Below are 24,502 nucleotides of genomic sequence, written 5' to 3'. Positions count from 1 at the left end.
TTAAAAATTGCGGTATTTTGAATCTGAATCTTTCAGAGTGAGATTGTATTTGTTTCCATTGGACTCTGAGTTTAAAATTTTTTCTGATTAATTTTTTTTAATTGAAGTATAGTTGCCTTATAATCCTATGTTAGTTTCAGGTATATAACATGATTCAGTATTTTTACAGATTATACTACATTAAAAATTATTACAAGATGATGGCTGTAATTCTGTGTATTATATGGTATTTCCTTGTTGCTTATCTATTAATATTTTATGCATAGTAGTTTTTATCTCTTCATCTCCTACCCCTAATCTCATAGTTGGGGCTTTCCAGGTGGCACTAGTGGTAAATAATCCCCCGGCCAGTGCAGAAGATCCAGTTTCGCAAAGAGTTGGACATGACTGAGCACATAGCACAGCAATCTTATAGTTTGAGTTATACCCATGCTTATGCCTTGATGAAGTGAAGGGTTAAATATTATCCACTCAGTAATGTCTGACTCTTTGTGATGCCATGGACTGTAGCCCACCAGGCTCCTCGGTCCATGGGATTATCCAGGCAAGAATACTGGAGTGGGTTGCCATTTCCTTCTCCAGGGGATCTTCCCAACCCAGGAATCGAACCCAGGTTTCCTGCATTGCAGGCAAACTCTTTACTGTCTGAGCTATCAGGGAAGCCCTGGTGAAGTGAACGATGCCTCCTTTCTAACTGTTCTTCCAGTCCTGCCGGAGAAAATAGCTCATTCCAGAGCTGAATGGACATTAGTTTCATTAACAGCCGACACTCATACATAATTAGATTTATTCCTTTTCAGTGAGAGGCACCAAACTCTCCATGTCATTCTTGTTCTAATTTTTCTAAAGGGCAGGAGGAGGCAGGGAAACCTGAAGGAAAACAAGAACCTGTGTGATCTTAAAAAGTAAAAAATTCTCTTGCTAGAGCACTTGTGTAATTCATGTGGCTAAGATACTTCATATCTGATAATGATTAATATTAGGAAAGACTAGAGATCTCTTCAAGAAAATTAGAGATAGCAAGGGAATATTTCATGCAAAGATGGGCTTAATAAAACAGAAATGGTATGGACCTAACAGAAGCAGAAGATATTAAGAAGAGGTGGCAAGAATACACAGAAGAACTGCACAAAAAAGATCTTCATGACCCAGATAATCATGATGGTGTGATCACTCACCTAGAGCCAGACATTCTGGAATGTGAAGTAAAATGGGCCTTAGAAAGCATCACTGCGAACAAAGCTAGTGGAGGTGATGGAATTCCAGTTGACGATTTCAAATCCTAAAAGATGATGCTGTGAAAGTGCTGCACTCAATATGCCAGCAAATTTGGAGAACTAAGCAGTGGCCACAGGACTAGAAAAGGTCAGTTTTCATTCCAATCCCAAAGAAAGGCAATGCCCAAGAATACTCAAACTACCACACAATTGCACTCATCTCACACGCTAGTCAAGTAATGCTCAAAATTCTCCAAGCCAGGTTTCACCAGTACATGAACTGTGAACTTCCTGATGTTCAAGCTGGTTTTAGAAAAGGCAGAGGAGCCAGAGGTCAAATTGTGAACACATCTGCTGGATCATGGAAAAAGCAAGAGAATTCCAGAAAAACATCTACTTTTGCTTGATTGACTATGCCAAAGCCTTTGACTGTGTGGATCACAAGAAACTGTGGAAAATTCTGAAAGAGATGGGAATACCAGACCACCTGACCTGCCTCTTGAGAAACCTATATCCAGGTCAGGAAGCAACAGTTAGAACTGGACATGGAACAACAGGCTGGTTCCAAATAGGAAAAGGAGTATGTCAAGGCTATATATTGTCACCCTGCTTATTTAACTTATATGCAGAGTACATCATGAGAAGCGCTGGACTGGAAGAAACACAAGCTGGAATCAAGAATGCTGGGAGAAATATCAATAACCTCAGATATGCAGATGACACCACCCTTATGGCAGAAAGTGAAGAGGAACTAAAAAGCCTCTTGATGTAGGTGAAAGAGGAGAGTGAAAAAGTTGGCTTGAAGCTCAACATTCAGAAAACAAGATCATGGCATGTGTTCCCATCACTTCATGGGAAATAGATGGGGAAACAGTGGAAACAGTGTCAGACTTTATTTTTCTGGGCTCCAAAATCACTGCAGATGGTGATTGCTGCCATGAAATTAAAAGACGCTTACTCCTTGGAAGGAAAGTTATGACCAACTAGATAGCATATTCAAAAGCAGAGATATTACTTTGCCAACGAGGGTCTGTTTAGTAAGGCTATGGTTTTTCTAGTGGTCATGTATGGATGTGAGAGTTGGACTGTGAAGAAAGCTGAATGCCGAAGAATTGATGTTTTTGGACTGTGGTGTTGGAGAAGACTCTTGAGAGTCCCTGGGACTGCAAGGAGATCCAACCAGTCCATCCTAAAGGAGACCAGTCCTGGGTGTTCATTGGAAGGACTGACGCTTAGGCTGAAACTCCAATACTTTGGCTACCTCATGCAAAGAGCTGACTCATCGGAAAAGACCCTGGTGCTGGGAAGGATTGGGGGCAGGAAGAGAAGGGGACGACAGAGGATGAGATGGCTAGATGGCATCACCAACTTGATGCACATGAGTTTGGGTGAACTCCAGGAGTTGGTGATAGACAGGGAGACCTGGCTTGCTGCGATTCATGGGATTGCAAAGAGTCGGACACCACTGAGCAACTGAACTGAACTGAACTGATACTAGGAAAGCAAAACTGTTTAGTATTTTAGAAATTGTGACAAAAAACAAATAACATAAAATTTATCATCTAACTTTTTAATTTAGGGATTTGATTTAGGTCATACCTCAATGGTCTAGTGGTTTTCCCTACTTTCTGCAGTTTAAGTCTGAATTTGGTAATAAGGAGTTCATGATCTGAGCCGCAGTCAGCTCCCGGTCTTGTTTTTGCTGATTGTATAGAGCTTCTCCATCTTTGGCTGCAAAGAATATAATCAGTCTGATTTTGGTGTTGACCATCTGGTGATGTCCATGTGTAGAGTCTTCTCTTGTGTTGTTGGAAGAGGATGTTTGCTATGACCAGTGCATTCTCTTGGCAGAACTCTATTGACCTTTGCCCTGCTTCATTCTGTACTCCAAGGCCAAATTTGCCTGTTTCTCCAGGTGTTCCTTGACTTCCTACTTTTGCATTCCAATCCCCTATAATGAAAAGGACATCTCTTTTGGGTGTTAGTTCTAGAAGGTCTTATAGGTCTTCATAGAACCATTCAGCTTCAGCTTCTTCAGCATTACTGGTAGGAACATTTACTTGGATTACTGTGATATTGAATGGTTTGCCTTGGTAACAAACAGAGATCATTCTGTCATTTTTGAGACTGCATCCAAGTACTGCATTTCGGACTCTTTTGTTGACTGTGATGGCTACTCTGTTTCTTCTAAGGGACTCTTGCCCACAGTAGTAGATATAATGGTCATCTGAGTTAAATTCACCAATTCCGGTCCATTTTAGTTTGCTGATTCCTAAAATGTCGATGTTCACTCTTGTCATCTCCTGTTTGACCACTTTCAGTTTGCCTTGATTCATGGACCTGACATTCCAGGTTCCTATGCAATATTGCTCTTTACAGCATCGGACCTTGCTTCCATCACCAGTCACCTCTGCAACTGGGTGTTGTTTTTGCTTTAACTCCATCATTTCTCCACTGATCTCCAGTAGCATATTGGGCCCCTACCGACCTGGGGAGTTCGTCTTTCAGTGTCTGTCTCTGCCTTTTCATACTGTTCATGGGGTTCTCAAGGCAAGAATACTGAAGTGGTTTGCCTTCAGTCCATTGCCTTCTCCAGTGGACCACATTTTGTCAGAACTCTCCACCATGACCCGTCTTGGGTGGACCTACACGGCATGGCTTATAGTTTCATTGAGTTAGACAAGGCTGTGGTCCATGTGATCAGACTGGTTAGTTTTCTGTGGTTGTGGTTTTCAGTCTGTCTGCCCTCTGATAGAGGAGGATAAGAGGCTTATGAAAGCTTCCTGATGGGATAGACTGACTGAGGGGGATACTGGATCTAGTTCAGTAAATCCTTACTGAATGGGAGGCCATACTCAGTAAATCTTTAACCCAAATTTCTGTTGATGGGTGGAGCTGTGTTCCGTCCCTGCTGTTTACCTGGGGCCAAACTATGGTGGAGGTAATGAAGATAGTGGTGACCTCCTTCAGAAGAGCCTATGCATGTACTGCTACAGTCTGTGCCCCCAGCCCTGCAGCAGGCCAGTACTACCCGCGCCTTCACTGGAGACTCCCGGACACCCACAGGCAAGTCTGGGACAGTCTTCTATGGGGTCACTGTTCCTTTCTCCTGGGTCCTGGTGCACAAAGTTCTTTTGTGCCCTCCAAGAGTCTATTTCCCATTCCTGTGTAAGTTCTGGCAGCTCTATGGTGGGGTTAATGGTGACCTCCTCCAAGCAGACTTACGCCATACACACACCAGAGCCCCTGTCCCTGTGGCAGACCACTGCAGACCCATACCTCCACAGGAGATGCTCAAACACAGATCTGTCTCAGTCTCTGTGGGGTCCCTCGGTCCTGGTGCACAGAAGGTTTGTTTGAGCCCTCTGAGCATCTCTGGCAGGAATGGGGTTTGATTCTAAATGCAAATTTGCCCCTCCTACTGTCTGGCTGGGGCTTCTCCTTTGCCCTTGGCCGTGGGGTATCTCCTCACAGCTGGTCCAGTGAAGCGCAGCTGCCGCTCCTGACCTTGAACATGGGGTATCTCCTCTGAGCTGCTTTAGCGATAAGATGCAGAGTTCTAAAGGATATCATGGAGAGATAAAAAAGCCTTCTTCAGTGATCAGTGGAAAGAAATAGAGGAAAACAAAGAATGGGAAAGACTAGAGATCTCTTCAAGCAAATTAGAGATACCACGGCAACATTTCATGCAAAGATGGGCACAATAAAGGTCAGAAATGGTATGGACTTAACAGAAGCAGAAGATATTAAGAAGAAGTGGCAAGAATACACAGAAAAACTGTACAAAAAAGATCTTCATGACCCAGATAATCACGATGGTGTGATCACTCATCTAGAGCCAGACATCCTGGAATGTGAAGTCAAGTGGGCCTTTAGGAAGCATCACAATGAACAAAGCTAGTGGAGGTGATGGAATTCCAGTTGAGCTATTTCCAATCCTAAAAGATGATGCTTTGAAAGTACTGCACTCAATATGCCAGCAAATTTGGAGAACTAAGCAGTGGCCACAGGACTAGAAAAGGTCAGTTTTCATTCCAATCCCAAAGAAAGGCAATGCCAAAGAATGCACAAACTACTGCACAGTTGCACTCATCTCACACGCTAGTTAAGTAATGCTCAATATTCTCCAAGCCAGGTTTCACCAATACATGAACCATGAACTTCCAGATGTTCAAGCTGGTTTTAGAAAAGGCACAGGAACCAGAGATCAAATTGCCAACATCCACTGAATCATCGAAAAAGCAAGAGAGTTCCAGAAAAACATCTATTTCTGCTTTATTAACTATGTCAAAACCTTTGACTGTGTGGATCACAATGAAATGTGGAAAATTCTGAAAGAGATGGGAATACCAGACCACCTGACCTGCCTCTTGAGAAATCTGTATGAAGGTCAAGAAGCAGCAGTTAGAACTGGACATGGAACAACAGACTGGTTCCAAATAGGAAAAGGAGTATGTCAAGGCTATATATATTGTCACCCTGCTTATTTAACTTATATGCAGAGTACATCATGAGAAATGCTGGGCTTGAGGAAGCACAAGCTGGAATCAAGAATTCTGGGAGAAATATCAATATCAGATATGCAGATAACACCACCCTTATGGCAGAAAGTGAAGAAGAACTAAAGAGCCTCTTGATGAAAGTGGAGGAGGAGAATGAAACAGTTGGCTTAAAGCTCAACATTCAGAAAACTAAGATCATGGCATCTGGTCCCATCACTTCATGGCAAATAGATGGAGAAACAGCAGAAACAGTGGCAGACTTTATTTTGGGGGGCTCCAAAATCACTGCAGATGGTGACTGCAGCCATGAAATAAAAAGACACTTACTCCTTTGAAGAAAAGTTATGACCAACCTAGACAGCATATTCAAAAGCAGAGACATTACTTTGCCAACAAAGGTCTGTCTCATCAAGGCTATAGTTTTTCCAGTAGTCATGTATGGATGTGAGAGTTGGACTATAAAGAAAGCTGAGCGCTGAAGAATTGATGCTTTTGAACTGTGGTATTGGAGAAGACTCTTGAAGTCCCTTGGACTGCCAGGAGATCCAACCAGTCCATCCTAAAGGAGATCAGTCCTGGGTATTCACTGAAAGGATTGATGTTGAAGCTAAAACTCCAATACTTTGGCCACCTGATGGGAAGAGCTGACTCATTTGAAAAGACCCTGATGCTGGGAAAGATTGAAAGCAAGAGAAGGGGACGACAGAGGATGAGACGGTTGGATGGCATCACCAAGTCAATGGACATGAGTTCAGGTAAACTCCAGGAATTGGTGATGGACAGGGAGGCCTGACATGCTACAGTCTATGGGGTCTCTAAGAGTGGGACATGACTGAGCAACTGAACTGAACCATTTTTAATACTGTTCGTAGTAAGTATATTCACATTAATATGAAACAGATCTCAAGATCCTTTCATTTTGCAAATCTGAAACTTTGTATCCGGGAAACAACTCCCCTTGTTCCTCTCTCCTCAGCCCAGGTAATTGCCATTCTACTTTCTGTTTGAATTGGGCTGTTAGATGCCTCATATAAGTGGAATAATACCATGTTTGTCTTTCTGTGACTGGCTAAGTACTTGCATAATTCCATTAGAGTTTTTCTGACCTAGTCTTAATGTTCATTATTTTTTACCCTGATATATACCATTCCAGCAGAGAAGGCAATGGCACCCCACTCCAGTACTCTTGCCTGGAAAATCCCATGGACAGAGGAGCCTGGTAGGCTGCAGTCCATGGGATCACTTTAAGAGTCGGACAGGACTGAGCAACTTCACTTTCACTTTTCACTTTCATGCATTGGAGAAGGAAATGGCAACCCACTCCAGTGTTCTTGCCTGAAGAATCCCAGGGATGGGGGAGCCTGGTGGGCTGCCTTCTATGGCGTCGCACAGAGTCGGACATGACTGAAGCAACTTAGCAGCAGCAGAGGTAGCACACCATTCCAGATGATAGATGAATTATGTGTATATACAGTAGTCATCAGATTGATGAAGCCATCATGGACTTACATAGTATATATTTAGAAATAAATTAGCTCACAATACTAGGACCCAATTCTTTGTTCTTACTGTATCACTATGGTGAGTCTCTGTGTTATAACTTGAGGCATACCCTTATATCACCCTCTGAAATTTTTAAAATGTGAAACTATTAACTTTAAAATTCACACCTGACATGAGAGGTGAGCTGCTTTCAATTTCAGAATCTTTTTCTCTGTTGTGTATGCTAAGTCGCTTTAGTCGTGTCCAACTCTTTGCGACCCTATGGACTGTAGCCCACCAGGCTCCTCTGTCTAGGTAAGAATACTGGCGTGGGTCGCCACGCCCTCCTCCAGGGGCTCTTCCTAATCCAGGAATCAAAGCCTGTTATGTCTACCTGCATTGGCAGGTGGGTTCTTTACCACTAGCACCACTTTCTGTCAATTAATATTGACAGAAGAGTATTCTGGAAACTTGGTAAATTTTCCATATTCTTGTCTTAAATTTTAAATCTCAAATACAAATCCAAGCCAGATACTAATTGACTGAAGCCAGATTGCTAGCAGATTCAGAGAAATTAGGTTTCAACTGATATTATACTTTGCATTAATTAAAGAAAAAATTAACTGAGAACAAAGCAAATTGCTTTTTGATGGTGTTTAACTGTCTCCAAAGAATTGTTACCAAAGCTGTAATAAATTGTCCAAATAACATGCTACATTTAGAGAGAGAATACTATTGTGTGACACGTAGATCACTAATCTGTTTTTTCAGCAGTTTCTAAGTCATCTAATTAGAAATTGCTGCTTGCTGCAAGTTTAGACCTAAATACACTTATCCTTTAAAGGCTGTTTAGGTTGCTTCAGAATTTTTATAGCTCTTTGCAGACATCTCTGGCAGGGAATGACTGGGTGCATCCCTAGGCTATTTAACTAATACAATGCAGATTGCATTCTTCTTTAAAGAAATTATAACACTTAAATTTGTTAATTTAACAGCCCAGTTCATTGTTGATTAAACTATCAGAAACCAAATTAGTTTTATTTCACAACCAGCTGATTGTTTTATGTCACTGATAGGCCTGAAATTCTGCAAATACGCTGATTTCCTGTTATGGTGAACAGTCTACTGATATATTCTGCATATGCCGTATGGCACTTTTCATTCATTTAGCAAATGTTTGAACATTTAATATATTCCAATCTCTGGGCCTGGGACTTTCTCAGCAAATTTTGGTTTTTAGGATCTCTTTTAAATAACCTCCGAGATGTTTGAAGTTTTTTCTTATCAGATCATTAGATACGTTCTGAAAAAGTTAATGTTATGTTAGAGGAAAAAGTATTTATTTACTTCTTTGAAACTCTTCTGTCCAAGCACTACTCATGTATTACTAACGTTACTAAGACCATGTTCAGTTCAGTTCAGTTGCTCGGTTATGTCCGACTGTTTGCAACCCCATGGACTGCAGCACGCCAGGCCTCCCTGTCCATCACCAACTCCCGGAGCTTACTCAAACTCATGCCCATTGAGTCAGTGAGGCCATGCAACCATCTCATCCTCTGTCGTCCCCTTTTCCTCCCACCTTCAATCTTTTCCAGCATCAGGGTCTTTTCTAACTAGTCAGTTCTTCACGTCAGTTGGCCAAAGTATTCGAGTTTCAGCTTCAGCATCAGTCTTTCCAATGAATAATCAGGACTGATTTCCTTTGGGATGGACTGGTTGGATCTCCTTGCTGTCCAAGGGGATGTACTTAGTTGTAAAAATATGAGGACTGTTTTGAGAACATTCAAAGCCATGTGATCTATTGGCTCTGATTTAAGATAAGCAGAGTAAATAAATCCTCATCCCCAAAGGGTTGATACTTCTATTTTTCTCTGTCATTTAAAGTTCTGGAAGCAAGATGTTCAAAGCTTGAGATTTTACAACCTTAAAGCTGAAAAAAATGTTACAGTGGGTCACACCAGCCATGATTTATTCAGCCTGTTACAGAGCACTCTAGGGAGAATACGGTTGTCCTTGAAAATCACAGCCTCAGAAGGCAAGGTGCTATACTGGTTATGAACTAATAACAGAGCCCTGACTACAAGTTAGTTTATTTATGTGAAAGGATTCAGGAGGTAGAATTTTGCTGGCTTTGGTTCAGGGGCACAAAGATGGACATTCTTTGCATACTTTCAGCTGGTGTTCACTGTTTCCCCAGCCTTTGTTTTCTCTCTCAAAATGGTAACCACGATACCTGTTTTCCAGGCAGCATGTAGGAGAGGAGGACCAGGGGGGAAAAGGCTGATTTAGCAACTTCCAGATATATCTCTGGTCACTCCCATCTGCAAAGGAGTCTAGGAAATGTAATTTTTCGGCCACTCCCATTGCCCAAAGTTCTGTTAGCAAGGAAGAAGGGAACAAATACTGGATAAGGTAGGCAGCTAGCAGTCTCTACTACAGGATTAACTACTGCCCCCAACACACATGCATACGAACGAGAACATCCTTCTGTGCCCAGCAGCACACATGTATCTGTTACCTGTGAATGCATCTGAAGTTTCCCTTCACCAGCTTTTTTTAGGTTATACTGTCTCTATGAGTTTTTAGTGCTAGTGTAAGTCCTACGGTTTCAATTCTTTGGAAGCAGGATTATGCGATAGGAAGAGCACCAGACTTGTAATCGGAGAACCTGACCTGTTGTCCTGTCACCACTGGTGTTTTGACCTTTGACATCTGAACTTTCATTATCATCTGGATAATGGAAATAAAATACCCTCTGTAGCTGTATTTTACAGCCTTCTTAGTGGATCCAATGAGTACTTTTCTTTTAATGTCTGTAAAAATGTGTGGCAAATAATAAAGCCTTACACAAGTAAATATCTGGTATCCAGGTGGCACAGTGGTAAAGAATCCACCTGCCAATGTAGGAGATGCAAGAGACATGGGTTCAATCCCTGGGTCAGGAAGATCCCTTGGAGGAGGAAATAGCAACCCACTCCAGTATTCTTGCCTGGAAAATCCCATGGACAGAGGAACCTGGCGGACTGCAGTCCATGGGTCACAAAAGAGTCAGACATGACTAAGCACGCACACACCCATTGTTAAAACGATGATGATGATGTTCAAAACCAAACCCTCATCTTCCCAACAGAAGATGTTGCTTCTAACTTTTCTCTCGTGGCAAGTCAGAAAGTCTGGAAACCTGTCTTCCTCAGAGCTGCATCTGCCTTCTGTGGTCGTAGCAGTCTTTAATGTTATTCTCCTAGTACTTCTCCATGTCTACCATCTCTGCTTCCCTCACTGCCAGCGCTTGTTGTTCAGGGCCTTATTACCACACTTCTCACTTGGCTGTGGCAATAGCTCTCTGAGTCAACTCTAGTCCCTACAGCTCTACATATTTCCATAGAGCCCTTGTTTTTATTGTTAATGAACAGAATGTAGCAGGGGACTATACCATGGGAGAACTATCTAGTAAATTATTTTTCTGCTTTTGAGACATTAGATTGTTTATATTTTCAGGGTTTTGTATTATGCTAATAGATGTTTTATGCAAATGTGTATATTTTTTTATTTCACTGATAGGCCGGCTGGTCATATACATGTTCATAATTCATATATATATGAATATATATATATGGCTTATGATTACCTATTTTATTAAAAGCAAATTTCTCTAACATCAGTTATTAAGTTAACAGGTGGTTCTTTGGGACTTCTACTTCATTTTCCCAGTTGTTTCCCAAAGGGTAGTTCTAATTTATATGTCACAAACAACAGGTACTATCATGAATGTATTGTAGCTTTTCAGGGTCTAGCAAAACTTTAAAAATATATAATTGAAACTGTGGCTTGTCTATTTTCATACACAAGGAATCCAGGCACTCCCAGTCCAGGAAGACTTGGTACAATGCAGTGTAGGTAACCCTGTACTTTTATAGACTATACATTTATAAGTTGGCATAGGTTAAGACCTTTTAAAAAAATTTTCTGGTTATAGCCTGTTTTCCTTAACAGGCTCTTCAGTACATAAAGGTCACTTAAAGATAAACTTGGGGCTTCTTTTACATAGAGACCTAAGAGGGTAAGTGTATTTACAGATCAGGTAACTGGAAATAGAGGGTTTCGCTGACTGTACTAGAGAATCAAAAATACATGTTTTATGGATCTGAGTATGAATCATTTTTTAACTTTCCCCCCACCAGACTTTCATCTTAAGATATCTTTAAAGAGAAACTTACTTGTTCTTTTATTTAATGCATATCAATCTTTACTTTACCCGATTAACGTTCTGTGATTGAAATTTATGGACGTCCTCAGTAAATCAGTGTTAGTTTGTGCATATTCCCCTGTACAGATTATACATGCAGTCGGAATCAATGATTACCACTGATATCCACCCTAGCACATCTTTTATCTTTATAAATCTTGCGATAAAATAATTCCCTCTCCCTACCTGCCCCTTCCCCCACATCAACTGCTGTATGAGTTCAGTAGTCTTTTTGGCATAAACCTGTGCTATACCAAGTAGAATTGTTGCTAACTCCAGAAACTCTAGTTGCACAAGAGTAATTCCCATCAGTATTTCTTACATAATTCTCTAGGAAATAATATTTTTTAAAAATTGCATCTTTTAAAATGTATGTCATACTTGGAAAGCCTTTAAAAAATTTTTTTGACATTGAAAATTGTAAATATTTTCCAACATTTGAGAAAAGTCACTGAAGAATTATGGCTCTTTGGGCCCAAATATTTATGTAAACAGTTAGAAGTAAAGTGTAAATGCAGTGCAATTACACCAAAACGTTTGCCATAGTAGAACCAATAGTAGCTGTTTATGCTTCGTATTATCTTAAATAACTTTTTAGTTGTCTATATAGTTCTCTTATTTCTCTCCCTAGATAAACATGTCAAACCTTTTACACCAGAGAAAGCAAAAGAAATCATAATGTGTTTACAACAACCTGCAGTCTTCTATAACATGGCTTTTGATTGGCCGGCACGACTCTGGACTGCTAAACATCTTTCTGAGGTTCTTCATGGCAAGCAGATACGATTTAGGATGGGAAGGAAAAGCACAGACACAGGTAGGACTACCAGGAATCGTCATCGTGATGTGTCTCCGTAACGTTCCCATGTCTCAGCCATGGTTTCTTTATCTCTGGAAAACCCTTTATTTCTAGTCCTCTTTTTGACCATTTGCAGATGGGGAAACATTATTAGAAGTTTTCAAAGGATAATTTAAGATTTTTTTTTTTAGGCTAAATAACCTGTAATTTATAACACCATGTAAAATGTATTTGTTCATATTATCATAGTTCATTGATCATGGTAGACACTTAATAAATATTTGTTAATGTGCTATTACTTACCTGACTGAAAGAGACCAATGCTAATCTAACAGTCCCCTCCATTTTTGTCTCATGTAACATGTGTCCTTTTATTTGTCCTTTTATTTATGTGTCCTTTTATCAGTCACTATTTATAGTGCTTAGTCTTGGTGTAATTTTATCTCTCTGCTTTATCAGCCGCCTGACCTCTGTTGTGTTGTATAAATGTGAAACATACATGAAGCTGTTATTTTCATCCTCTTAAGCAACTAGATTTTGCCAGCTCCCCTTTTTTCCCTGAAGACTTGTAACTGATTTTTTTTGCCTTACAGTCAGAGAAGGCAATTACCGTTACTCTAAAAATAGTTAATTTAAAGGAAAAAAAAAAAACATTAGAAATGTTTCTAATCTAAAGAAGTCCACGATCATGGTCTGGCTTCAGAATATGTGTGTATCTTCTATTTAAATATGGACAGATTTGGTGGTCTAGAAATTCATAGTGTTTTAAGCATTGCTGTGAAGTGGCTCTGTGGAGATATTAAGGATATCTATTAATAACCCCAAAGGAACTAAAAAATTGCCCAGTTTCTCTTCCAGCTTCTCTAAGCTTCTTTCTCTCGTGTATATCTCATAAAATTACTGGGTTTTTGGTGTCTAGGACCCCTTTATACTTCAGTGACAGATAGAGCAGTATTAACATAAACTCTTTGGCTCCTCATTGTGGTTTGTTGTATTTTTAAATTAAATGCTAGACCAGCAGCAGCCACGTAAAAATCAGCTTGTGCTCTTGTTTTCTTGACTTTAGTCACATAAATCTACTCACTGAAGCTTCTGTTAAACAGTAATTTGAAGAAAAATAGAAATTGTAATTTTTTTCGCCTCCTGGTTGGATTCCAAATACTACTAATAGCTATTGACAACTATTGTGTCAGACACTGTTCTGAGTGCTTTATACTTATTAACTCTCTTAATCGTCTTCAAGCCCACTTAGAGTGGAACTATTATTATTCTGTTTTACAGAAGAACTAACAGTAATTTGACGTTTTAAAGTTAGTACTCATGCAGAAAAGAAAAAGGGAAGCAGAAAGTCTCTTAGAAAGATAATCTGGTCTTTGGACAAAATTCATATAAAATCCACCACTTAAAAGTACACAATTCAGTGCTTTTAGCATCTTCATAATTTTGTGCGATTACCACCACTATCTAATTCCAGAACATTTTCATCACACTGCAGAGAAATCTGGTTCCCACTGGTGGTCACTCCTCATTCACACCCTTCTCCACCCCTGGCAACCACTAATCTACTTTCCTGTTTTTATAGATTTGCCTATTCTGGACATATAAAAATGGAATCATGTGGTTGTGGCCTTTTGTGTCTAGCTTTTTTTCATGTAGCATGTTTTTAAAATTCACCCATGTTGTAGCATGTATTTGTATTTTCTTTTTATTGCTGAATAATGGGCTGGAGGAAGCACAAGCTGGAATCAAAATTGCCGGGAGAAATATCAATAACCTCAGATATGCAGATGACACCACCCTTATGGCAGAAAGTGAAGAACTCAAGAGCCTCTTGATGAAAGTGAAAGAGGAGAGTGAAAAAGTTGGCTTGAAGCTCAACATTCAGAAAAAAAGATCATGGCAACCGGTCCCAACACTTCATGGCAAATAGATGGGGAAACAGTGGCTGACTTTATTTTTGGGGGCTCCAAAATCACTGCAGATGATGATTGCAGCCGTGAAATTAAAAGACGCTTACTCTTTGGAAGGAAAGTTATGACCAACCTAGACAGCATATTCAAAAGCAGAGACATTACTTTGCCAACAAAGGTCTGTCTACTCAGAGCTATGGTTTTCCCAGTAGTCATGTATGGATGTGAGAGTTGGACTATAAAGAAAGCTGGGCACCAAAGAATTGATGCTTTTGAACTGTGATGTTGAAGAAGACTCTTGAGAGTCCCTTGGACTGCAAGGAGATCCTAAAGGAGATCAGTCCTGGGTGTTCATTGGAAGGACTGATGCTAAAGCTGAAACTCCAATACTTTGGCCACCTGATGGGAAGAGCTGACTCATTGGGAAAGACCCTGATGCTGGGAAAGATTGAGGGCAGGAGAAGAAGGGGACGACGGAGGATGAGACAGTTGGATGGCATCACTGACTTGATGGACATGGATTTGGGTGGACTCTGGGATTTGGTGATGAACAAGGAGGCCTGGCATGCTGTGGTTCATGGGGTCGCAAAGAGTCGGACACTGAATAATGGACACTGAGCAACTGAACTGAGCTGAATATTCCATTATGGATAAACAGTGTCAGTCCATTCATCAGCTGATGGATGTTTGGGTTATTTCCACTTTTTGACTGTTATGAATAATGCTACTATGAACATTTATGTACAAGTTTTTGTGTGGACATATGTTTTCACTTCTCTTGGGTTAAACCTAGAAGTGTAACTGCCCAGTCATACAGCAGCTATGTTTAACTTTTGAGGAACTGCCAAACTGTTTTCCAAAACAGCTGAACCGTTTTACATTCCCACCCCAGTGTGTGAATGGTCTAGTTTCTCTCCATCCTTGCCAATACTTATTTCATTTTTCATTCTGGCTATCTAGAGTGTGTTAAGTTTTATCTCATTATAGCTTGATGCATTTCCCTAATGACTAACGTTGTTGAGCATCTTCCTATGGTCTTATTGACCATTTGTATATCTGATTTGGAGAAATGACTATTCAAGTCCTCTGCTTGTTTTCTAATTGAGATGGTTTTTGTTTTTTTGTGGTTTTGTTTGCAAAACAAACAAAATCTTTTTGTTCAGTGGTAAAAGAGACCTTCATATATTCTGAATATTAACTCTTTATCAACTATATGACATGCAGATATTTTCTCATGTAGGTTAATAATTTGTTCTTTTTAAGTTATTTCTTTGTGTATAAATACACTACTTCCACAAGCACTTTTGGGTAGTGTTGTAAGAGAGCTGATTCTAGTCGGCTTGTGTGGGTTCAAGTTTTGCTTTGAGCAATTCAAAGTTAAATGTGTTCATATTCATTAAACATTTAGAATAGTGTCTGGCACATAGTAAATGCTCAACAAATGTTATTTTAAAATAGAAATAACTTAAAAAATATACCTTCCTCATTTTAGAGAGCACTGGAAAAATGGGAAGACCCAGAGAAAATTAAAAAGACTTATTCCTGTTACCAAGAGGCAATCGCTGATTACATTGTGATGTATATTCAATGCAAACCTTTTTATATTTTAAAAATAAAGTTGTATAAATTTTAACAACCTGCTTTTTTTCTTAACATATTCTGAGTAGCTTCTTTTGACATTAAATATGACTTTTAAATGGCTACCTACTCTTCCATTGTACGCTAGTATCATTGTTGTTATTGTTGTTGTTTAGTTGCTAAGTTGTGTTCGACTCTCTTGCAACCCCAGGGAGTGTAGCCCTCCAGGCTCTTCCATCCACGAGACTTCCAAGGCAAGAATACTGGAGTGGGTTGCCATTTCCTCCTCCAGGGGATCTTCCTGACCCAGGGATCGAACCCATGTCTCTTTGTCTCCCGCATTGACAGGTGGATTCTTTACCGTGAGCCACCAGGGAAACTCTGATAGTATCAGAGTTTTAATTTAGTTTTAAAATTCTAATTTGATTAGATTGCTTAGAGGTTTTAATTTATAAATAAGACTGTAGTGAACATGTTTGAAAGTAAATCTTGCCCAAATTTCTGATTATTTTCCTAGGAGAATGACTGGGCCAAAGGGTATGAGCATTATCACCAGGAGCAGCACTATCCATGGAGCTGCTTACACCAGAAACCTCTGAGCCGTGCTGATGGCCTCTCCCAGTGGTGTCTGGTGACTCAGTGACTTACATCCTAAGCATCCGGCATCTCCCTGCTTCTCACTCCATGACCATCCTCCAGTTGGGACTACCCTGCTGTCCCTCACCTCCAAGGTTGCAGTAGCCTCATGCCTAGTCCCTCTTCACCTGCTCTCCTCTCGCCCCAGCCATTCCTCATAATGAAACCAGAGACAGTTTTAAAAAAAAGAAAAATCTCATCTTCTTTATCTGTTTAGAACCCTTAGATAGCGTCCTATTACCCTTCAGCTAAAGACCAACATTTTTGTTAATGGTATAAAAAGCTCTGTTTGCCTCCTCCTTCTGAGCTTGGGGCAGATAAGCTTTTAAGATTTTTGTGTTTCCAGAGATTTGTTTCTTCTTACTTCAGGGCCTTTGCATATACAGTCTAGTGATTCTTCTCTCTTCTCCCACTTTCCCTTACCCCAGCTTTACCTAGTTGGTTCCACTGCTTCCTTCAGATCTCAGCTCAGAGGTCATCTTCTCATGGCAGTCTTTCTGACCACATTCTCCTTCCCTCACCCCCCCAAATCAGATATGACTACCGAGTTATCTCGGTAGTGTTTCTTAGTAACACTTAGAGCAGCTCTGATCACATGGTTAATTGTGTAAGCAGTTAGCAGTTTAAAGTCTCTCTTTGCCTCAAGAAGGTCCCTCGTGAGAGCCAGGGCCATGTCTCATCATTGGCTGAACACCTAATATCTAGATAGTCAGACACCTGTGAAGTGAAAGAATAAAAGACCTTTAATACCTGAGGCCAAGTGCTTTGCAGAAGGGTGGTTTACATTTACTCTCCTTTCAGAACGTACAAGTGTTTGGCCCCTCCTTTGCCCTGACAGAAATTTATGTTTTTTAAAAAATACCTTGTTGATAGGTGAAAGATGAGTGCCTCATAACTTTAATTAACATTTCTTTGTTGATGTTGTTGAACGTATGTTCATGTTTATTAATAGTTTGTATTTTGTCTGGTAATTTTTCTTTCAGTTATCCTTATTAGGGTTTTAGGTTTTGGGTTTTCTTTTTAATAAATAAATTACTTATATTTAAAGAATACTGTGTTTGTTACTAATGTACTAATTTCCCAGTTTATTATTTGCCTTTTTATTTTGCTTCATATCTTTATAATAAGATCAAATAATATTTAATTAATATTTTTATTCTTACTTTATTTAGAAATTCCTTCTGTATCCTGACAATAGTAAATGTTCTAATATTTTCTTTTAATAGCTTGATTACTTTTTCACATTTTACTCTTTATCCATTCCATATTTATTTTGGTATGTTGTGTTCACTGACTTTTCCAAATAGTTAAGTTGGTAATAGTATCTTTATTGTAGTACCATTTACTGAATAATTCCATCTTTTCCTACCAACTTTGAAACTACCTTTATTATATTACTATAGTCTTATATATTTCAGCATCTCTTTTTGGACCACATACTGAACTATCAGTTTTGGGGCCAGTAAAACACTTGCTAAAAACTATTTTTTACAGCTGTTATGTATTTTAATATTTGAAAGAACAACTCATCTTCCCCAGTCACTCTTCTGTCTCAGCATTTTACTGGATACTGGTGATGCAGTGGTTAAGAATTAACCTGCCAGTGCAGGAGACACAGACTCAATCCCTGGGGCAGGCAGATTCCACTGGAGAAGGAAATGGCAACCTACTCCAGGATTCTTGCCTGGAGAATTCCCTTAGACAGAGAAGCCTGGCGGGAACAGTCTGTGGGATCACAGAGTTGGATGTGAGTAAGTTCGCACGCATGCATATGCACAATTGAACTTTATTCCTCTAAATGAGACTTAAACAGTGTTCAGTTCAGTTCACTTGATCAATCATGTCCGACTCTTTGCGACCCTATGGACTGCAGCACGCCAGGCCTCCCTGTCCATCACCAGCTCCTAAAGTTTACTCAAACTCATGTCCATTGAATTGGTGATGCCATCTAACCATCTCATCCTCCGTTGTCCCCTTCTTCTCTCGCCTTCAATCTTTCCCAGCATCAGGGTCTTTTCAAAAGAGTCAGTTCTTTGCATCAGGTGGCCAAAGTTTTGGAGTCTCAGCCTCAGCATCAGTCCTTCCAGTGAACACCCAGGACTGATTTCCTTTAGGATGGACTAGTTGGATCTCCTTGCAGTCCAAGGGACTCTCGAGAGTCTCTCCAACACCACAGTTTAAAAGCATCAATTCTTCTGGCTCAGCTTTCTTTATAGTCCAACTCTCACATTCATACATGACTACTGGGAAAACCATAGCTCTGAGTAGACAGACCTTTGTTGGCAAAGTAATGTCTCTGCTTTTGAATATGCTGTCTAGGTTGGTCATAACTTTTCTTCCAAGGAGTAAGCTTCTTTTTATTTCATGGCTGCAGTCACCATCTGCAGTGATTTTGGAGCCCCCCAAAATAAAGTGTCTCACTGTTTCCATTGTTTTCCTATTTACCATGAGTGATGGGACTGGATGCCATGATCTTAGTTTTCTGAATGTTGAGTTTTAGCCAACTTTTTCACTCTCCTCTTTCATTTTCATCAAGAGGCTCTTTAGTTTTTCTTTGCTTTCTGCCCTAAGGGTGGTGCCATCTGCATATCTGAGGTTATTGATATTTCTCCTGGCAATCTTGATTCCAGCTTATCCTTCCTCCAGCCCAGCATTTCTCATGATGTACTCTGCATATAAGTTAAATAAACAGGGTGACTATATACAGCCTTGACGTACTCCTTTCCTGTTTTGGAACCAGTCTGTTTTTCCATATCTGTTTCTAACTATTGCTTCTTGACCTGCATACAGATTTCTCAAGAGGCAGGTGAGGTGGTCTGGTATTCCCCTCTCTTGAAGAATTTTCCACAGTTTGTTGTAATCCGCACAGTCAAAGGCTTTGGCATAGTTAATAAAGCAGAAGTAGATATTTTTCTGGAACGCTCTTGCTTTTTCAGTGATCCAACCAATGTTGGCAATTTGATTTCTGGTTCCTCTGCCTTTTCTAAATCCTGCTTGAACATCTGGAAGTTCATGGTTCACGTACTGTTGAGGCCTGGCTTGGAGAATTTTGAGCATTATTTCACTAGTGTGTGAGATGAGTGCAATTGTGTGGTAGTTTGAGCATTCTTTGGCATTGCCTTTCTTTGGGATTGGAATGAAAACTGTGGCCACTGCTGAGTTTTCCAAATTTGCTGGCATGTTGAGTGCAGTGCTTTCACAGCATCATCTTTTCACTTTTAGTAAACAGTGTATTTACATGAAACAAGACATGTTGCCGGCCTTCAAGCCATCAATCATTGCAGCTACCTCCCCCCTCCATAATGGTGCTCCCTCAGGGGCATTAAGAATGGAGAAAAACCAGATCTTGGTCCCAAATAGTTAAGATGCATATCAAATAATTTTTTTTGTAATTAGCTTAATCTTTTGAATGTTTAATTGCCTTTTTTCCCCTCCTCCCCACAAAAATTCCTATATATCCCAGCTCCTCCCTTACCTCTTTGAAACAGTTCCTCAGAGCTATTTTAGCAGCTGTTTCCTAAGCTGTATTCCTCAGTAAGATCCTCCGAATAAAACATAACTCACAACTTTTAGGTCATGTGGTTTTTTTCTCCTTCAGTCAACAAGATTTTTTTTTTAATATTTATTTATTTAGCTGCACCAGGTCTTACTTATGGCATGCAAGAACTTTAGTTGCAGCACATGAGATCTAGTTCTCTGGACCAGGGATTGAACCCAGGCCCCGGCATTGGGGTCATGGAGTCTTAGTCACTGACTTAACAGGGAAGTCTCCAGTCAAAAGGATTTAAATGAAAATTCTTGAAGTACTGTGAATTACATAATTGGAAATGATCTACCATGTGACAGTACTGTACCACCCTACAGAGGAACATGAAATCTTTGCTTATTAAGTTTTTTTTTTTTTAATCTCACTAAAAAGATTTGGGTAAAAAAAATTTTCTTACAAGTCTACAAATTTCTTAAAATATGAATTTTTTATAGCTGTTAGGAAGGAAATATTTTTGCCTATTCTGTTTTTCTAACTGTGATTGGTACACAAATAAATGCCATTTATTTTTTGTATTTTTTAATCTTTAATAGTGTACATAGTTTTTTATCTTAATAGTGTACATAGTTTTTTAGTTTATTTTTGTGGGCTTTTTAGGAAGACAACTATTTGATCTTACAAGCAATGATAAGTTTTTTACCTTTCTATTGAGCATATTTATTTCTGTTTTAGGTCTTGGTTAGAAATTTTTTAGAATGCTTGAAATAATAGTGTTGACAGCTAGCATATTTGATTGTAATGTATCTCAGTTTATTTTAGGAAGCAGATTGTGACATCACATTGCTCTTTGAAGCCATTTTGGATTGAATTAATTTGCCAACATATATTCTCAGTGACAACACTAAAACTTAGCTGGCAATAATTTGCCAAGCAGATGTATAAACAAGCCTAAACATTTGTAGATAGGGAGTGGAGTAACGATCAGAAGTCATACTTGGTACCCACGTTCCAAATGTTTCTTGCTGGGAGATGATGAAGTCTTTAAAAAATGGAAAAATACTTGTTTCGGTGCTATGCACAAAAATACTTTAGGACTCCCTTTATAAGAATTAAAGCTTAACTTTTACACTGTTTCCAAATCCTAAAAGCATTTGAGCTGCTTCTTACCTAAAATTTTGATAGTAAGTAGGATGAAAGTTTCAGCTGCCTGAAATATTAAAGAACAATAACAATCAAATTAGAAAAGAACAATTCCATTGCACAGAATAAACTAAGAAAAACAACTGTACTACCCAGAAAGAAATCGTCATGACAACAGAATGAAAACCGTTCCTTTGGTGCTACTAATACCAACAAGGAGTAAAAAGATTCTATTTTGAAATCACTATGTAAATAAAAGAGTCTGTCAGTTTTGCTCGTTCCATTCATTGTAGTTTCCCTGACATTAACAATTCTCTGTTACTGTCTTTCCCTGTAACAGTTCTTTCCCTGACAGTAACAGTGCAATTTTTACACTTTTAGGTTTTCATTTTTTTAAGTATAGAACTTGCTGTGACAAAATGATGAGGCTGCAACACAAATGTGCATATGAAAACTGGTCATAACTGAAAAGTCCTCCTCAGTCTACCCCAGAGGCAGGTGGCTCGAGTAATGGCTTTAGTATTCAGCTGGATTTGTTGGACTGAATTCTGTGAAGTGAAAACTCACAAAACAGTGGAAGGTCTTCAGGCTCACATTGGAGCTTAATGAAACAATTTAGAAATGATTCCAGCACCATGTAGTTTTCTTGTTTGGTTGGTTTTTTTTAAGTGTTTTCCAAAGCTGTTATGGTAAATTCTTGATGATGATGTTGATGATTAAGAGCTCATATATATTGATGGGTTACTGTGTACTAGCCACTGTTCTAAATGTTCCTCAAAAATGATCAAATTTAAACAGTTCTTATATATACTGGTTTTTAGATAAATGTTCCCTAGTAAAGTTTTCCTGCTTTTCAAAGTCAAGTGACAAATTAATGAAATAGGTGAATTAGGGGTGACACATACCCTCCCCTCTATTATTTCTCTGCAGTTCTGAGGCTTTAGGATAAAGAAATGAGGAAAGGTAATTGAGATAATCTTGAACCATTTGGGAGGAAATGGAAGGAAAAGATAAAAGCTCTTTGAATACGCTTTTCTTCCTAGTACTAATTCAGCTAGTTTTTAGGTGCCCCAAGTTATGGGTTGATGAAGAGTCAGATATGACTTAGCAACTAAACAAGTAAATGTATAAATAAATAGTAGGACATTACTAGTACTTGTGCCTATGACAACCTACTCCAGGATTCTTGCTTGAAAAATCCCATTAACAGAGAAACCTGGTGGGCTACAGTCCATGGGGTCGCAAAGTTGGAAACGACTGAGCGACTAAGCACAGTCCTAGTAATAGTGCCTAGCTTTTACTAAGTATCTGTCATGTGTCAGGCACTGTGCTGATTGAATTATATGTGTTAGATCTACATTCCCTCTTGAAAGAATGTCATGCTTTGCAAAATAGATTGTCATCAGATTACTTGAATATTAACATTCCAATGTACATTTAGAGTATTCTGCTAACTGCAAAAGAGAAATTATTTCATCACTATTTAGAATAATAATTCTTGTGTAAAACAGTTCTACCTGTAGGAACAAACCACTCTGGACAGACAGCAGACTACCCTTCAAGTTTTCCTGATCAACCCTCATCTCCGGTCTTTGCCTTCTCCTAGGTTGGCTGTGGCACAGAATTTTGCATCTAATTCTATGATGCCTCATATTCCCTGTTATTCTGGTTAAAGTTTTCTTTTTGTCTAAATATATTCTAAATTCAAGAGTATTATCCATTTCTTTTATGTTCCTGGAAACCTGAACACAATACTAGTCATAAATTAGGTACTTAATAAATGATTCTGAAATAAATGAGTTAATGAATAAATAAACAGACTTTAAATTGCCATTCTCCACTGAATGGACAGATTCTAAGGAGCTCTATATAATAAATGTACAGTATAAAGTCAAAAGTTTTCAGAAGACAGTGTTGCCGTTTTTTTTTTTTTAATCTGCAGAAGTAGTTCTCAAACTTTTTAGACTCAGGATTCTTTTATACTTAAAATAATTGAGGGGACTTTCCACTAACTAAAATTCTGTGCTTCCAATGCAGGGGGCCTGGGTTCCATCCCTGGTCAGGGAACTAGATCCCACATGCCACAACTAAGACCCAGCACAGCCTAATTAAATAAATAAAAAACTATTGAGTACCCCAGTGAGTGAGCTTTGGTTGATGTAAGTTGTATCTCATGATAGTTACCATTCAGTTCAGTTCAGTTGCTCAGTCGTGTCCTACTCTTTGTGGCCCCATAGACTTGCAGCATGCCAGGCCTCCCTGTCCATCACCAACTCCCGGAGTTCACTCAGACTCATGTCCATTGAGTTGGTGATGCCATCCAACCATCTCATCCTCTGTCATCCCCTTCTTCTCTTGCCTTTAATTTTTCCCAGCATCAGGAAACTTGAACACAATACTAGTTACAAATTAGGTACTTAGTAAATGATTCTGAAATAAATGAGTTAATGAATAAATAAACAGACTTTAAATTACTATTACTAATTAAAACTAAGATATGTCTACTTAAAGAAAAATGCTCAATGTGATACTTGTGAGTTTAAGTTTTATTTGGTGTCTTAATTCCTTAAAAGCTCAGTTGTTAAAGAATCCAACTGCAATGCAGGAGACCCCAGTTTGATTCCTGGGTCGGGAAGATCGCTGGAGAAGGGAAAGGCTACCCACTCCAGTATTCTGGCCTGGAGAATTCCATGGACTGGACACGACTGAGCAACTTTCACTTTCTTTCAATGAGAACTTTAGCACAGGAGAAAGCCTCTTAGGACCTCTGAGAAAACTGCTCCAAAGGGTAGGGAAGAAGCCTGTATATATATATGAATTTGGCCTAGGGAACATGTGGAGTCAAGCAGACATCTTGGTAGTCACAAACAACCAATATATAAAGTTAATGATTTTAGTGCTTTTCTTTAGGAAGATCCAAGGATCTGGTCATTGAAGTTCTTCCCAAGATATACATCTAACTATCCAAGAGGCCTGCTCATCCAAAGCACAGAGCACCCTGTTATGGTCTTAATTTCTTCTATCTGAACCACAGAGTGCTTCATCCTGTTATGGTCTTGGTTTTCTCTGAGAGTGCACTGTTAGTCAGTGACTGCAGTGGGTTCCCACTTAATCCTTGTAGAACTGGTTGGTGAGCAGTTCTCTTTGTTTTTGTTTACAGACATTAAAATCATTATATCCTTATCATAAGGCATATGGCAGGGTACTATGCACACTGTTATTAACACTATCTATGGCTTCAACCCAAAGAATGGATATATGTATATCCATAAATATTATTTTCTTGGACACCTAAAACTAACAAGATTGTAAATCAATGATACTCCATTTTTTAATTTTTTAAAAATACAGAATATATTCAATATAATAACCTTGCAAAAAAACCTAAAGCTATGCTTGGAACAATTCATGGCCTGCAGTGAATACAAATAATACTGTTACCTTCTTTGGTTTCTAGTAAGGATGGAACAAAAGTTGAATAGTGCTGTGGATGGAGGATGGTGAG

The 24,502-nt window shown here is 39.2% G+C and overlaps 1 protein-coding gene across 4 annotated transcripts in view; it reads left to right on the top strand.

The window, feature by feature from the left end:
* Positions 1 to 24,502, top strand: part of HSPBAP1 (HSPB1 associated protein 1) — a 57,264-nt gene that overhangs the window by 7,126 nt on the left and 25,636 nt on the right. For 2 of the 4 annotated variants that reach the window (XM_069555711.1, XM_069555712.1), the window contains exon 2: positions 12,079 to 12,264. The exons of the other annotated variants lie outside the window; for them this stretch is intronic. In XM_069555711.1, coding sequence (XP_069411812.1) covers positions 12,079 to 12,264 — 186 coding nt within the window. The remainder of the gene's footprint in view (positions 1 to 12,078; positions 12,265 to 24,502) is intronic. 4 annotated transcript variants of the gene reach the window in all.

The sequence above is a fragment of the Ovis canadensis genome, chromosome 1 (assembly GCF_042477335.2).
Source record: "Ovis canadensis isolate MfBH-ARS-UI-01 breed Bighorn chromosome 1, ARS-UI_OviCan_v2, whole genome shotgun sequence".
Taxonomy (NCBI): Eukaryota; Metazoa; Chordata; class Mammalia; order Artiodactyla; family Bovidae; genus Ovis; species Ovis canadensis.
Note: the sequence above shows the minus strand (reverse complement) of the source record. Positions and strands in the feature narration are given on the sequence as shown.